This window comes from Talpa occidentalis, unplaced genomic scaffold (genome assembly GCF_014898055.3).
Source record: "Talpa occidentalis isolate TD23 unplaced genomic scaffold, MPIMG_talOcc4v2.1 talOcc4.8, whole genome shotgun sequence".
NCBI classification, from domain to species: domain Eukaryota; kingdom Metazoa; phylum Chordata; class Mammalia; order Eulipotyphla; family Talpidae; genus Talpa; species Talpa occidentalis.
In genome coordinates, this window is record NW_023605194.1 from 25,929,173 (window position 1) to 25,943,818 (window position 14,646).

The 14,646-nt window shown below is 43.5% G+C and overlaps 1 protein-coding gene and 1 long non-coding RNA gene across 2 annotated transcripts in view; one reads left to right on the forward strand and one right to left on the reverse strand.

The window, feature by feature from the left end:
* The window catches only part of MYOF (myoferlin), a 129,989-nt gene extending 127,374 nt beyond the window's left edge, over positions 1 to 2,615 (forward strand). Inside the window, exons 51-53 of the mRNA XM_054690408.1 lie at positions 613 to 722; positions 1,088 to 1,235; positions 1,861 to 2,615. Of these exons, the coding sequence (XP_054546383.1) occupies positions 613 to 722; positions 1,088 to 1,235; positions 1,861 to 1,899 (297 nt within the window). The 3' untranslated portion in view covers positions 1,900 to 2,615. The remainder of the gene's footprint in view (positions 1 to 612; positions 723 to 1,087; positions 1,236 to 1,860) is intronic.
* A 1,073-nt stretch (positions 2,616 to 3,688) lies between these two features.
* Positions 3,689 to 14,646, reverse strand: part of LOC129145055 (uncharacterized) — a 122,042-nt gene continuing 111,084 nt past the window's right edge. The window contains exon 3 of the long non-coding RNA XR_008550083.1: positions 3,689 to 3,810. This is a non-coding gene — a long non-coding RNA (uncharacterized LOC129145055). The remainder of the gene's footprint in view (positions 3,811 to 14,646) is intronic.

Below are 14,646 nucleotides of genomic sequence, written 5' to 3' on the forward strand. Positions count from 1 at the left end.
CTCACATGCAGAGGAAGATAATAGCCATACCTGCTTCTTAGGGTTGCTGTGAGCATTACAGAAGATTACCCACATTGAAGGCCTGAACACTGGCCATGCATCATACAGGGACCGGTCAGCACAGAGGCAGTGTTAGCTCATTCACTTACTCAACTGTACCTACTAGGTGCTAGCCTTGTCTACATAGTAGGGATGCCAGGGTAATCTTTGAGCATGCAGGTTCCTTTGTAAGTGGCAATGAATACTTCATAAATGTTGAATATTGTTATTAGCAGCATTGACATTCATCTGGGTCCAAGTGCAGTTACAAAGGAAGGTGTGTGAGGCAGCCAGGAGATGGACGTGAGGAAGTTAGAGTGACGGAGATACAGAGCATGAAAAGCAGGGATCAGGGAGCAGGCAGAGCAATTTGTCCCCTCATTTCCCACACGCAGTCAGTTCAGAAACACATGGAAGAGGAAATGTGATGAAATCGCTTGAGGAAAATTGAAAGCAATCTAAAGATTGTTTTACAAGAATAAAAATGGCTGCTTGGGGAATACTCATTGGGTTGAAGTGAAAATATTTGTGAAACGTGATGTCATGTGTTTAACCGGTTCTGCTTTAATGAAGGGGAAAGTAGAGATGACATTGGAAGTCCTCAATGAGAAGGAGGCCGACGAGAGGCCAGCCGGGAAGGGACGAGATGAACCCAACATGAACCCGAAGCTGGACCCACCAAAGTGAGAGGCCTTCTTTGTTCTCAGTGCTGTCTGATCCCCAAACACCTGCAGTCTGAAAGCCCCCCTTCCAGTGGGCTTAATGGAATGGATTAGCCGTTGTCCTTCTAATTTTGTGCTTAATAGTGGGGGGTGGGGGTGGGGGTGGGGAGGCTGGCAATAGCTTCATTTTAAACATTCTCCTTTCTCTTGAAACAAAGTCCAATGTGTCTTCATCATTTTAAGAAACTATTAAAAAATTAGTCTTCTCAGCCACCAAGGGGAATAGTGTCTTTTCTTGACTTATAAATATTGTTAATTATTCTTCCAACTGTGATGCTCTGTGGTAAAATATCTGTCCTTCTCAATACCATGTCTTTGCATTGCAGTCGGCCAGAAACCTCCTTCCTCTGGTTCACCAACCCATGTAAGACCATGAAGTTCATCGTGTGGCGCAGATTTAAGTGGGTCATCATTGGCCTGCTGATCCTGCTGATCCTGCTGCTGTTTGTGGCCGTGCTCCTGTACTCCTTACCGGTGAGCACCTTGCCTTTTTTGTGTGGGAATTACTTGGGTCACCTAACTCGGTACTTGTCTTTCTTGCTGTTCCAAAGAAGGAACCTACTCAGCAGTTGCGGAGTTACCATCCTCAGGCTTTGGAAAGCTTAACGTGTCCTGTGATTTGAAAGGGGTTCACAAAATTTAGGCAAAACTTTATGGTCTGAAAACAGTTTTGGCTTTAGGAATTCTAGGGGCATCCCTCAGGTACCTCTCATTATGTGTTGGACGGCAGCCAGCATTTCCATCTGATCTTCCTGCCTTCAAATTTTGTTGTTCCCCGCCATCCTGCACCATCACTCTTTGTCTTAGGACTCATGGATCCCCAAATCTAGGTTTATTATAGGTCTATACAAACCCCTAGATTGTTGGCTTCCCCAAATGAGCTTTGCTCTAAACTTCCAGGGGAGCCTCTGCCAGTGTTATACTTTTGCTCATATTTTATCTGTCAAAATCTACTCATTCTTCCAGGCCCAACTCACTTAACCTGCTCCTTAAGTTTCCCTTAATCACTCCAGTTACAGATGGGAGGCTCCAGTCACTGGGGGAGAAACCCTAACTTTAATATGTAGATATTTTAACTCTGCTTCTTTGTCGTTTCCAGAACTACTTGTCAATGAAGATTGTGAGGCCAAATGCATAATGAAAGCAAAGACTTCATTATCTTCTAATGAGGGAATCCTGCCTCTGCCTGTGGCCCAAAATCAGGAGTAACTTTGTTTGTGTCTAGAACTATAATGTCAGCAAGGCCTCTCAGTTTCCAGAGGTTCTAGTACTGGGAAATGAAACCGAAAAGCAACTGTTTTATCTTGTTATCTTTTGAAGTATTCAAAGTTTAACCATGTTTTTCATATTTTTCAAGATGGCTGGTTCCATTTAAAAAGCATTTTTTATGTGTATCTAAGTCAATTTTTAGAAATTGCTGAAATCAAATTTGAAATTTTTGGCATCTTGAGTCCATAAAGTTCTTATGGACTTATAATCAACAACTTCTTATAATCAACAAAAAAGAATCTTTATTAATTCTTATTTATTCCTGTAAACTTTGGTATGATATTTTATATGGATAAATGTCCATATGACATGACACTCTGTTCGACCTCTGTGACGAACACAAATAAAAATGTTTCCTCTTTGACACAGCTGTTTGTTCTAACTATGGGCTGAGTTGGGAAGAAGCTATTTCTAACCTCTGGGTCTTAATGGATGGAATACCACAGTATTCCACTTGGTCATAAACCCTTCCTGCATGTGCTGTCAAATCTTGACCAGTGGGTTAACATAACAAATAACAAGGTTAATATAGAGAATAAAATAATAGAATGGAGTAAGTATCATAATAAATAATAAAAGCTAACATTTGTTATAAATTCTCTGGGCAACCTGCTGTTTTACGTTCTTTATGTGCATTCACTCATTTAATCCTCAAGGTAGCTATAAAGTCAAATACATTATTATCTCCTTTTTCCAGTTGAAGAAATTGTGGCACAAAGTGGTTCAATAACTTGCCCAAGGTCACACCACCATTAAAGGGCAGAGCTAGAATCTGAACCCAGGCAGCCTGTGTTCTTTCCTTGTCGCTTCTCTTAAGCACAGCACTATCCCCCCAGTGCGAGGGAGGGCAGTCAAGAGGAGCATGGAGCTAAGATGTCAAAAATGAATGACAGCAACTACTCAACGTGACTCCATCAATAGTACTACTCAAAGAATAATACAGAACCCAGGGGCAAGAATGGCCAGGCTGGGCCTCCCCGGTGGCACAGCGGTTGAGCGCTGGGTTGCGAAGCTGCCAGCAGCCTCTGCAGCGCCGGTTCGATCCCCGGCTGCTCCCCAGCCACCGGAGGAGGGTCCCACATGGCGCGCAGACTTCTCCTGCTGCCCGCTGCTCCCCTCAGCAGCGTACTTCGGTCCTTCTGCCTGCTCTGCTCCCCGCTCTGGCTCTGGTGAATTCTCTCACCCTCCCGCGCTTCTGACTGTACCCAGTGCATGTATAAACAAAAACAAACAAATGAATAAATAAATAAATAAAACATGCCTCTATTAAAAAAAAAAAAAAAAATGGCCAGGCTTTTGGATGTTTAGACAATGTTATATGGCAATGGTGATAATCCTGGTGTTAATCGCTTGCCGAGTTGTGTCATGCTTTGAACATTTTGATATCCTTCAATGTTCTGCCCCAAATCCTGCTATTCAAAGTGTGTTCACTACACATAAAGGTTGAGAGGTGCAGTTTGGCTAAGTCAGAATGTTCACCACTCCCCCAGGCAGTGTGTATCCTTCCCCACCCCTGCCATGCCATCACCTATCTGGAACCACTTGGAATACTCGACTACCAGCACACCTATCCACCCTCAAAGGCTCACCATTCCCCTAGGCAATGTGTATTCTCCCCCCTTCCCCCCTCCCCACCATGGCATCACCTACCTGGAACAGCTCAACTGGCAGCACACCTCTCCATCCTCAAAGTCCTATGTCAAATGCCACTTTCTCCTTGACACCTCTTGGGCCCAAATGACCTTTCAATCTTCTAAGATAACATATCAGGACAAACTTTCTGGAAAAAAGATATTAAAAGCCTTTTAAAAGACTGTGCTCTTTGACCCAGGAACATACTCCTGAGTATTAACATGAAGGAAATAATCAGTCAAAGATTCATGTACAAAAACATGTCACAGCTGTTTATAATGCACAAATCAAACAACCTAAACACCCAAGTATAGGGGAATGGCTGAATATATGGTGAAATCCCACACAATGGTGCAAGGATGAAAACATGTTACTTTAAAAAATGTGTTACTGACATATTGAAATACTGGTATATAGGGTTTGGGGAAGGTAAAATGCAGATTTATTGATATATAAGAACCCAAATATGTGTTTATAAGGAAATGCACCAAAATAATAACACTGTCAGGAGTTCATGACAGTTTTATTTAAAATAGCATTTTCTTTTTTGGAGAAAAAGTTAAGCTCTGCCATTTAGCACTGTCCCAGGCAAAGTTGTTATTTGGAATTTTTAACCCTCAGTATGGCACCAACAGAACAGCTGCTTCATCCCAGCCCAGTGGGTAATGGCTGCTAAAAAATGAAACTTGAACAGCCATACTGGTATGTGCAGGCCAAATACTAACCTTCATTCCAGAGACCCCCACCAATACACTTTCCCATGGTGCACGGAACAGTTGCTGGGTAGTAAATGAACAGCTATGAGAATCAATGTCATTTCCGCCTGTGCTCAGCGCCCTTCACTGGAACCCACTAGTGCGGGCCCTTGGAGTAAATGGTGGCAGAGCACTATTAGAAGTGAAATAATTCCCCGAGAGGCTACTGAGCATGACTTTCTGGATAGCACTCCTCCGCCTCCTAGTCCCCCCAGAAAAAGCTTCATCTTGTCAAAAGATAATGGTCCCTCATTTGAGGTTGTTAGCCGCCTGGTGACCTATAAATGATAGCTAAAAAGCTGGAACTAATCACAGTTCAGTCAGATTGTCGCTTCAATGTGAATTAAATAACACTTAGTCCTAACTCATTCGAGCAAGTGCCGCCATTAACACCAGAGCGTGCGGTAGGAAAATAAATCTCCATCAATGCCACGGGGGTGACAGGGAACTGAAAGTCCTGACAGACTGACTCTCAGTCTTGTTTTGTTCTTCCTTTCTCATTTTAAGGCTGGTGGGAAATGTCACGACTAGACCTTGTCTGTTGCTTTAAAGAGCTATTGAAAAGGTGGGCAGAGTTCTGAGACCCATTTTGGAAAGGGAACAGAGGGGAGCTGAGCGCTCTAGTTTTCCAGGTGCTGGCCTGGTGGCAGCTCCTTGCCCCTCCGCCCTCACCCTGAGTCAGAAGATTGTTTGTCCAAAGACGGGGGCTGACTTTTCCACCACTGCTGAGCAGATGTTCCTACAAACACCACTGGAAGACAAGTATGCTTCCCAGAAACTGCTCTTCAGTTCAGAGAAAGTACAACTAGACTACCCCATGAAGAACCAACATTGAGAATGATTTCCAAGTTTAAAAACTCTCTACAGTTGAAATATTTCATGCCAAATACATTTCTTTGTGAGGCCAATACGTTCAGTTCTCTGCATCCTATGTGTGCAGCCTCCCGAGGCAGAGGGGAATTCCATTCTGAAGAATGCTTTTCAAAGTCGGCTTGATGCGGAATTAGTTCATAATGGAGTCGATGTTGTAAATAGATTAAACACCGCCATCTTTGCAGCTGAGTTTTGTGTTTGTTCAGCGTTGAGTGGCAACTCCCTAATCTTTCTTAGGTTAAACATAAGGGAGTCCCAAGAAAGATCAAAGGGAGGCTGCTTTTCCCTGGGATATACATCCCTGAAATGAAATGCCAGAGTTCACGAAGTTGAAGAAAAACACCAGAGAAACATGTAACGTGGACTAACGGCAAAATCTAACGAGAAGAGGAACATAATGAAAAACACAGGCCCGCCATCTGCACAGTCAAACTCCTAACTTCAGGGTGCAACTTTGTAGGAGGTACGGACTCCAGAATTGTATTATTTAAATAAACTTAAGAAAGAAAAATCGTAATTTTTAAAGTGACTCCCTTGCAGTAAGTTGAAACGCTACTCGGGGCAATCTGATTTTGCCAAAATTTATCTCAACTTCTTTAAAAGGCCCATTCAGCCCTTGACTAATATTAATGTACTACTTCCATGTGTTTTCACAAAATCCTACAGCCAAACCCGTAATCCTCCCCCCATCATATTTCAGCTAAGTCCTGCCCTTGTAATTATCAGGAGGAGGACCAGGAATATCCAGCTGGATTCCAATGCAGCACGGCTGCTTCTCAGATGAGGTCTCACCTGGGTCAACAGGATAAACAAAATAAATGGATGGAATCCTGTCGTATAGGCGGCAAGAGCAGGGGGGCAGGCGATCCAGACGTCTGGGAGTCTGTGAGCTCACCCCAGCCCAGTCACAATTTAACAGGGACTTCGGGCATCTCAGCTCCCCCCTCATTTGTGAAAGTAAGCTCTGAATTAAGAAATTATGTCTTTCCCAGAATTATTTTATGGTTCTGCTTGCCTTTGGCTCAATTTTCTCATCTGTAAAATTGGGACAATAATCTTCAGGGAATGGATAGGAAAGATAAAGTGATTTAAAATCCACAGATGTGTTTAGAACAGAGCTTGGTACAAAAGTAGCCACTCACCCTATTTTAGTTATTGTCTTTGTCGTCATCATCATCATCATCATCATCATCATCAGACTAGAACTTCCAAACATTTACGGGCTAGATGGTGACAGATGTGTTCTATAGCTTTAGAAGGGATGTGAACTTCCATTACCCAAAATAATGACAACCTCCCCACTCCCAGTTCTAAGCACACAGCACATTTCTAATTGGAGCAAGCAGATAAGAGTATAAGCTAGTTGCTCCAAAAATTAAGCATAAAATTCCCATATGATCCAGAAATTCTACTGTGGGGAATATACTCAAAAGAATTGAAAGCAAGGACTCAAATATTTGTACCCCTCAACTTCACAACATTAGTCACAATAGCCAAAGGGTGAAAGTAACCCAAATGTCCATCGAAAGATGAATGGAGAAGCAAAATGTAATATACACGATAGAAAGTTATTGAGCCTTGAAATGGAAGGAAATTCTGACACACACAACATGGATGAAGCTTGAGGACATTATTCTAAGTGAAATAAGCCAGACACAAAATGAAAATAGTGGTATGATTCCACTTACATGAGGTATCTAAAGTACTCAAATTTAGAGAGACAGAGTTGAATGGTGGTTGCCAGGGACTGGAGTGAGCAGGACCAGAACTTACTGTTTTGCAAGAAGAAGAGATGTGGAAATGGTGATGAGAACAATAGTGTGAGTATGTTCATTACCACTGGACTGTACACTTAAAAATGACAAGTTTTATGCTATGCATATTTCACCACAATAAAAAAATATCAACAGAATGAAAGACACTTCCAGGAAGCTAGGGATCCTTTTTTCTCATTTACCATCCAACCCAGTCTTTCAGGAGGCAGGTAATACTTGCTGTCTGGCCCAGGGCTGAATACTATCTCACAACCAAAGCAAAGGCTAAACCCAGGGCCCGAGACTCAGTATGTTTGGCCCCAACTGCCATTTTACAATTAGCTGCTAATTATTTATATGTTGGAAAAAATATATTAAAAATAATATTTTTAGGGTTTTTTCCAACAAATGGTAAGGTGAGTGGATACTTAGAGCAGGCCCTCAGGAAGGTTTCCTGTCCTGCCGCCCTAGATGCGGAGTGCAGGGCCTAGATCCATTTTATAGTCAAAGTAACCAGAGGAGGGCTCTCCAAGTTTCTGCCTTGGTGGCCAGGCCCCTGCTCTGCTCCACTGGAGACTTCAGGGCAGAACCTTCTCCCTCCTGGACACACCTCACCGTCCCCAGATAATCCCATCAGCCATAATTCCAAGGTTCCAGAGAAACACAATCAGCTCCTTTCAAATCTTCTCCTTTCAGAACAGAAAATCCAAACCGCCAATATGGACAGAAACTCATACTCAGGAAGTAAGAGGGAAAATACAAATTAGTTACAATGAGATATTATTTTCCACCCTCCAGATTGGCAAAAAATGTTAAAGACTGCCCTGACAGACTCCCGAGGGGCAGGAACAGCCTCTATTTTCTTCTGACACAACTGGTGGGGGTGCAAACTGGAAGGAACACTGTGGAAACACTTTCTTTTCTTTTTAAAAAAGATTTTACTTATTTTTTGCATAGAAGAACTAGGGTGTAGGCCAGAGGTGGGGGAGCTGAGGGTCCACCTGCAACCTGCAAGCCACTCCTAAATTTATGCCCTCGAGCAGGTAGGCCCTGCAGGGAGACAGATTGAAGAGAATGTCTGAACTAGAAAAACACCAGAGAAGCCCCAGGCCATTAGTGGTAGGTTGGCTAACGCAGAGGCTTAGTTCTAGAACAAAATATTACAAAGCAGGAGAACATACAAATTGCTGCCCACATAGGACAATATGAATAGATTCTAGAAACAATGCTAGTGGACGAGCAAGAGAGACAAACCTACAGTACTCCTTCCATGTCCCAAGTGAAAACATCTAAAATAACTCTATTGTTTAAGGGACAGAGATGTGATATAAATCTACCAAAAATGGCAAGAAGGTGACAGACTCAGGAGAGTGCAGATCTCTGGGGAGGAAAACAGGGAAAGGTTTACAGAGGAATCTGAAGTTAATGGCATTTTGTTTTCTTTTTAAAGAATTATTCATTTATTGTAATTATTCATTATTCATTTTAAAATTTTTATTTATTTTTGTGTAGAAGAAATGGGGTGTAGGCCAGATGTACGAGGGGCGAGAGGATTAAAAGACAGAGTGGGGAGCAAAACAGGCAGGTCCACTGAAATATGCTGCTGAGGGGAGCAGGGGGCAAGACAGGAGAGGTCTGCTGTGCTATATGTGGGTAGCTCCCTGGCCGGGGATCAAACTCAGGCCACTTTGCTAAGGACAGCCATCTTGGTGGTAGCACTGAGATTTAACCCCTAGGCCACCAAGGAAGCCCCCAGCAATTTGTTTTCTTAAACTATGTGATGGATAGAGGGGTGCTCATTCATTGTATTATCATTCTTTATATCACTACATAATTAAAAAAAAACATTTAAAAGTTAACTTCTTCCAAAACAATTAGGTCATTGGACAGGACACTGGGGAGAAACTCGAACTCACAACAGAGGTTCTTATGAACACACACACAGCAAATGTAAAAATTGTTGAATGTGCTTGTTCAAAGCCTCAGGTGGAGCAAAGGGCAGAAGAGGGTCAGAGTCTAATCAGGAAACTGAGGCCACATCAGGGATTTCGGCGGAGGGGACTCATTACAAAAGGAAGCCCCACTAGAAAGGAAAGATGGAGCGAGAGATGGCTGCTCTGTGGGAACAGGTTCCTCAGAGGTAATGCAGGAACTGCCAGGAGCACTGCCCATTGCAGAGCAAGAGAAGGACAGCCTTGTCTCTTCCTCCCTCCTGCTCCACACTGTCCCAGCAGGGCCTCCCATGGGCCAGCCCAAACCCGAGGAACAGTTTACATAGGTTCACCCCATGCGTGGAAGAGCCCAGTGTACCCCTGAGCCCAAACGGGCAAGGAAAGCCACAGCCAAGTTGCAGCATGAGCTACTTGGCACGTCTCCCTTATCTAATTTCTTCCCAGTTTGGTAAGTTATATGTTGTACTTTTTTTTGTGTATGTGGAAGGTTCAGAGAGGCTAAGTCATTAGCCAAGGTCACACAACAATTCAGAGGTGGAACCACGATTTAGTCCCAGACATTCTTTTTTATTTTATTTTTTTTTTTTATAGAGGCATGCTTTATTTATTTATTTATTTTATTTGTTTGTTTGTTTTTTGTTTATACATGCACTGGGTACAGTCAGAAGCGCGGGAGGGTGAGAGAATTCACCAGAGCCAGAGCGGGGAGCGGAGCAGGCAGAAGGACCAAAGTACACTGCTGAGGGGAGCAGCGGGCGGCAGGAGAGGTCTGCGTGCCATGTGGGACCCTCCTGCAGTGGCTGGGGAGCAGCCGGGGATCGAACCAGCACCGCAGAGGCCGCAGGCAGCTTCGCAACCCAGCGCTCAACCTCTGCGCCACCGGGGAGGCCCAGTCCCAGACATTCTTAAGTGCAGAACCACTATATCTCCTGATCCCACATGCAGAGATCCTACTAAATGACTTAGGTCAGATGAAATATTAACAAAATCAAACGACGGGGCCAAAAACTTAAGGATTAAGTAAAATTATATAATGACAACATCTCTTTGCCTGAAGGACTCTATTTTTACTGCAATTTACATTCCATTCCATTGCTTAATCCTATAGCACACTTGTCCCAGTAAATGAGGGAAGGGTTTCCAGGGTAAAACCAGTTGACTTTTCTGGTTATACTTGTAAGTTTCCACTTCTGGCTCCCGCTGGCTGATGCAGTGGGTATACAGAAGGCCCAGATGCAGACCTGCATCAGCCCTGGAGGGAGATGCTAGAAGGAAGGAATGTTGCAGATTGGGGGAATCTGAGGGATAACAGTTCCCACTTATCTCTACAGTATAGAAGGCCTGAACATACCAACTAGTAATTTTCTGATTATTGCTTTTAAGATTTTAAAGTAAATTTATGTTTATTACAGAAACTTTGGAACCCCCCAAAAAGCATAAAAAATATTTTTAAATCTGTAATCTCATTGTCATGTGATAGCGATTGCAAATATTTTCCATACTTCCTTCCAGTCTTTTTTTTGGGGGGTGGGTAAAGATATAATTTGGGATCCTACCCCCAGAACTTCCCTGGACTCTTTTTCACAACTGTCCAGTTTTATTACTTTTCTCCCACCTCTTAAAATTATATTTCATAACCATTTTTCCACATCATGGAAAAAAAACAATTTGTAACGGCCACTTAAAATTCCATCACCTGGATTTATTATTGTTAAACTAATCCCTTATCATTGGACATATGTTGTTTCCAAATCTTTTGCTATTTTAAGGAGCACTGCTTTAAACATTCATGGACAAAGATCTCTGTCTCTGTTTCAGGGCCCTTAGATCTATTAAATGGTTAGGATTATAAAGGCAGGACAGTGTTTATCCTGTTCATCCAACCAAGATCATGACACGGTAGTTATCCATTGTTGAATGAATGAATGACTTTCTCATTAGTTCTTTTTGTTAAATCCCTAGAAGGGAAATTCCTGAGCCAAAGAGCAGGAGGATATTTAAAGCCCTTGAGACAAATTGCTAATTGCTTTCCTGAAATATAGTACCAATTTACACACCACCCCCCAGCTGAGTCTAAGAGGGTTCTAGTGAGAACTGTTGGCCATCCCTTAGCCACTCTCCATCCCTGTGGGGTGCCTTCCCAAGCCCTGATTACTGGACCCCCTAGAGCAGAGCGGGGAAGAAGGGAGGGGCTGCTAGTCCTTAATGTCAAGGTTGCCATGGGTAGGCTCAGAGGACCTCCTATGGGGACAATAGTCTCCCCTCTGTGTCTGGAGAGGCAGAGAAATCCTCCAACACCCTTCAGAAAGAGCATGCACTTGGGCCGCTCACTTAGAAAATGTGAATTCTGCTAAAGAACTCTCAACGTGCTTAAAATAACCTGAGCAGGAGACCCCAACCAGTAAACTAAGATCTCAATCCATCTTGAAACCTCACCAAGTTTTATATTAAACTTCTTCATATTCTTCTTCAAAAGAGGAAGAGGCACTTTGCGTTAACTCACCAAAAAAAAAAAGGAGGAGAAAGAGACAGAGACAGAGAGTAGCAGAACCAAACAAATGAACTTTTCATGAAGTTAAACAAGGGCAAGAGAAGAAAAACAAATACGTCAATTCTCCAAGTCAACATAATTATTCTGATTTAGGCTTAAAAAGTGACTTGACCATCCAGGAAGCTAAGGCAAAGAGAAAAATATCACACGGCTTTTCCCCTTGTTAGTAAAAGCAAAACCAGGACCTCGGGAAAAAACAAAGTTATTTCTTATACCAAAAGGGGATTGAAATGTTTCACCAGAATCTTAGTGCATGACCTGCTATTTAAGTCCACTTAACTGGTGATGTAAAGTGCAGAAATACCTCTTGTGATGACTTTTAATGAAAGTCAGAGCATGATAGGAATGCACAATTCTTTGAAGGAGGCCATTAATGGCTGACATATGTAACTATTATAGAGAATACAAGTCTTAAATTCTTTCCTTTGCACCAAACTTTTAATAAGGAGCTAGGTGGTCAAAAGACCAAAGACCTGCTCTCTGGGGAGGTCTGGCCTCAGGCCCCTTGCTGCTGACAGGGTCCACCAAGTCCCTGGAGTCCTCATTCAGCGGGGGGAGGGCATCCAGGAGTCCTGCCTGACTGAGTGGAAGCCACATCCTCTCCGCAGAGAGGTGGATGCAAGCCTGGCCTGGCACCTGCTCTCAGTCTTCCTCTCACTTATTTTGGAGGTTTCTTCTCATTCGAAGTTGTCCCACTCACCTTCTCACTGCAGACCTGGTCGCAGGCCCAGCTCCTGCTGCCTGGAGGCTGGCACATTTAACAGTGTGGTGGTGTGAGAATACTAACAGTCACCATGCTCCCTTCACAACATTTTGTTTTAAATAATTCTATACCTTTGAGGTAACCGTATGTGATGTAGGGATATAGTTTCACATGTCTTCAAATGTACATTATCACGTGGAGCCCACCAGCAAAGCACCAATAATCTCCACCACAGGGCCTCCCCAGTGGTGCAGCAGTTGAGCACTGGGTTGCGAAGCTGCCAGCAGCCTCTGCAGCGCCGGTTCAATCCCCGGCTGCCAGGTGAGGGTCCCACATGGCACGCAGACCTCTCCTGCCGCCCACTGCTCCCCTCAGCAGTGTACTTCATCAGTCTGCCTATTCTGTTCCCCGCTCTGGCTCTGGTGAATTCTCTCACCCTCCCACGCTTCTGACTGTACCCCAGTGCTTGTATAAATAAATAAATAAATGTTTAAAAAAAAATCTCCACCACAGTCCATTGGGCCCCCATTTTGTTCCCCACCTTCCCTTTCTGGCAGCATCAATTCTGCAGTCAGATTTCTAGGGTTTGTTTGGTGTTATTTTGTCTGTTCCTTTGAAACACTCTTGACCACAGACTGCAGATGCCCGTGCTGGGAACACACAGGAAGTTGGTGAGAATCCTTGTGGTAAGCAAGGTTGATGGTGGCTGCCAGGCATTCAGGAAGCACCTACAGAGGGCACTGGTTTGTCTGAGCTGAGTGCAGGCCCCTGGGGTGAACCCTTCAGGAGGCTTTCAATGTCTCTAGGGTTCATCTCTATCACTTCCGTTAGTGTCTCTCTCCTCTCTTTGCTCCCCCAATCCTCGCTATTCCTCCCCACCTTCTAGCTCCTTCTTCCTCTGTACCTCCTATCTCTCCACACTGTCTTGGTGCCTGCAGGCATCACTTCACATGATGCTGGTATTTTGAGCTGAGCAATCCACCCCAACAAGAGCAAAGATTTGCCTTACTGTCTCCACATCCCTGAAGCACCTGGTCTTGTGCCTTCCTGGTTCTTGAACAAAGGAGACTGGACAGCAGTCCAGACTGAGTTCTGCCTCTACCAAGAAATAACACATGCTTACTTTGTGCTTTTACCCCAAAGTGCCCTAATGCACAGGGAGTATACACAAAGCTCAATTTAATAGCTTTTAGAGATTCTTGCCTTAATTTATAACTTATTTCTACTTTTTGCATTGTATTTCACAACCTTTTATTTTCATCAGATTTTGACTCTTTGTCCAGGACTGCATCAAATGAAAACTACTATGAATTTTTATCAAGTGCATAGAACATATTTGGGGTAATCCAACTTAAATTTGGCTCTCTGGAGTATATGGTTACTCCTTCCATCTAGAGAACCTCAAAGACAGGCTATCACTTGCTCACCCTCCACCCCGCTCTCCAGCTACAAGTAAACTGCTTCTCACATGGACATCTCTATGTCAAGAGCTCCAGGTCAGGAGCAAAGAGCTCTCCAGCTACAAGTAAACTGCTTCTCACATGGACATCTCTATGTCAAGAGTTCCAGGTCAAGAGCAAAGAGACACATGGAGGGACAAATTTAATAAATGATTCAGGTTCACCTGAGCTGTGCTAGAGAGGCTGGTTTAAATAAAAATAAGGTTGTAAGTAATTACTAATCCCTCCATCTACCTTTGTCAGTCTTCATGACAGATGACATTGTAGGAGCGAACTCCATCTCTCTCCCCTAGCCTTATGATTCCCCTGGGCCCACATACACGAGGCGTGTTTGCATCCCAGGGTAAGAGACCTTCCTATTCTCCTAATCAAGCACAGGGCCTGGTGCACAGCTGGTACACAGAGATACAGGAAATTCCCGCACTCAGCAGCCCTGACCCACTCTCAGGGTACTGAGTGTCCTGTGGGGGAAGCAATCACAAAAACAAGTCATTAAGTTCTGGTGTGACCACAGGTATGGATGCACTGTCACAATAGAGGGCTAGAAAGGGGAGAAGAAATAAAGGAAAAGGTAGGACAAGATGGGTCCAGAGTCAAGGTAAGATAAGATGGGTCCAGAGTCAGACTAGGATCCAGTCCTGGATCTCTTTTCCCAATTACTAGCCAGACACAAATCTGCAGCCATTCTGAGCTTCAATTTTCTTTCTCTACATTAGAGATGGTAATAGTAGCATAGGCTTTTGAAAGTTTATCAACAGACTGCACTTAGCACTGTGCCTAGAAGCAATAAATAGAAGTTGCTATTATTATAATTATGATGTTGATGATTTCAACAGAGAAATGTAAATAGGTTAAGTGTGGCTCAGGAAATATATCTTAATGCACTGCAAAGGAGAATATTCCACTATAGAATTGATAAGATCTCTTTGGGAGAAA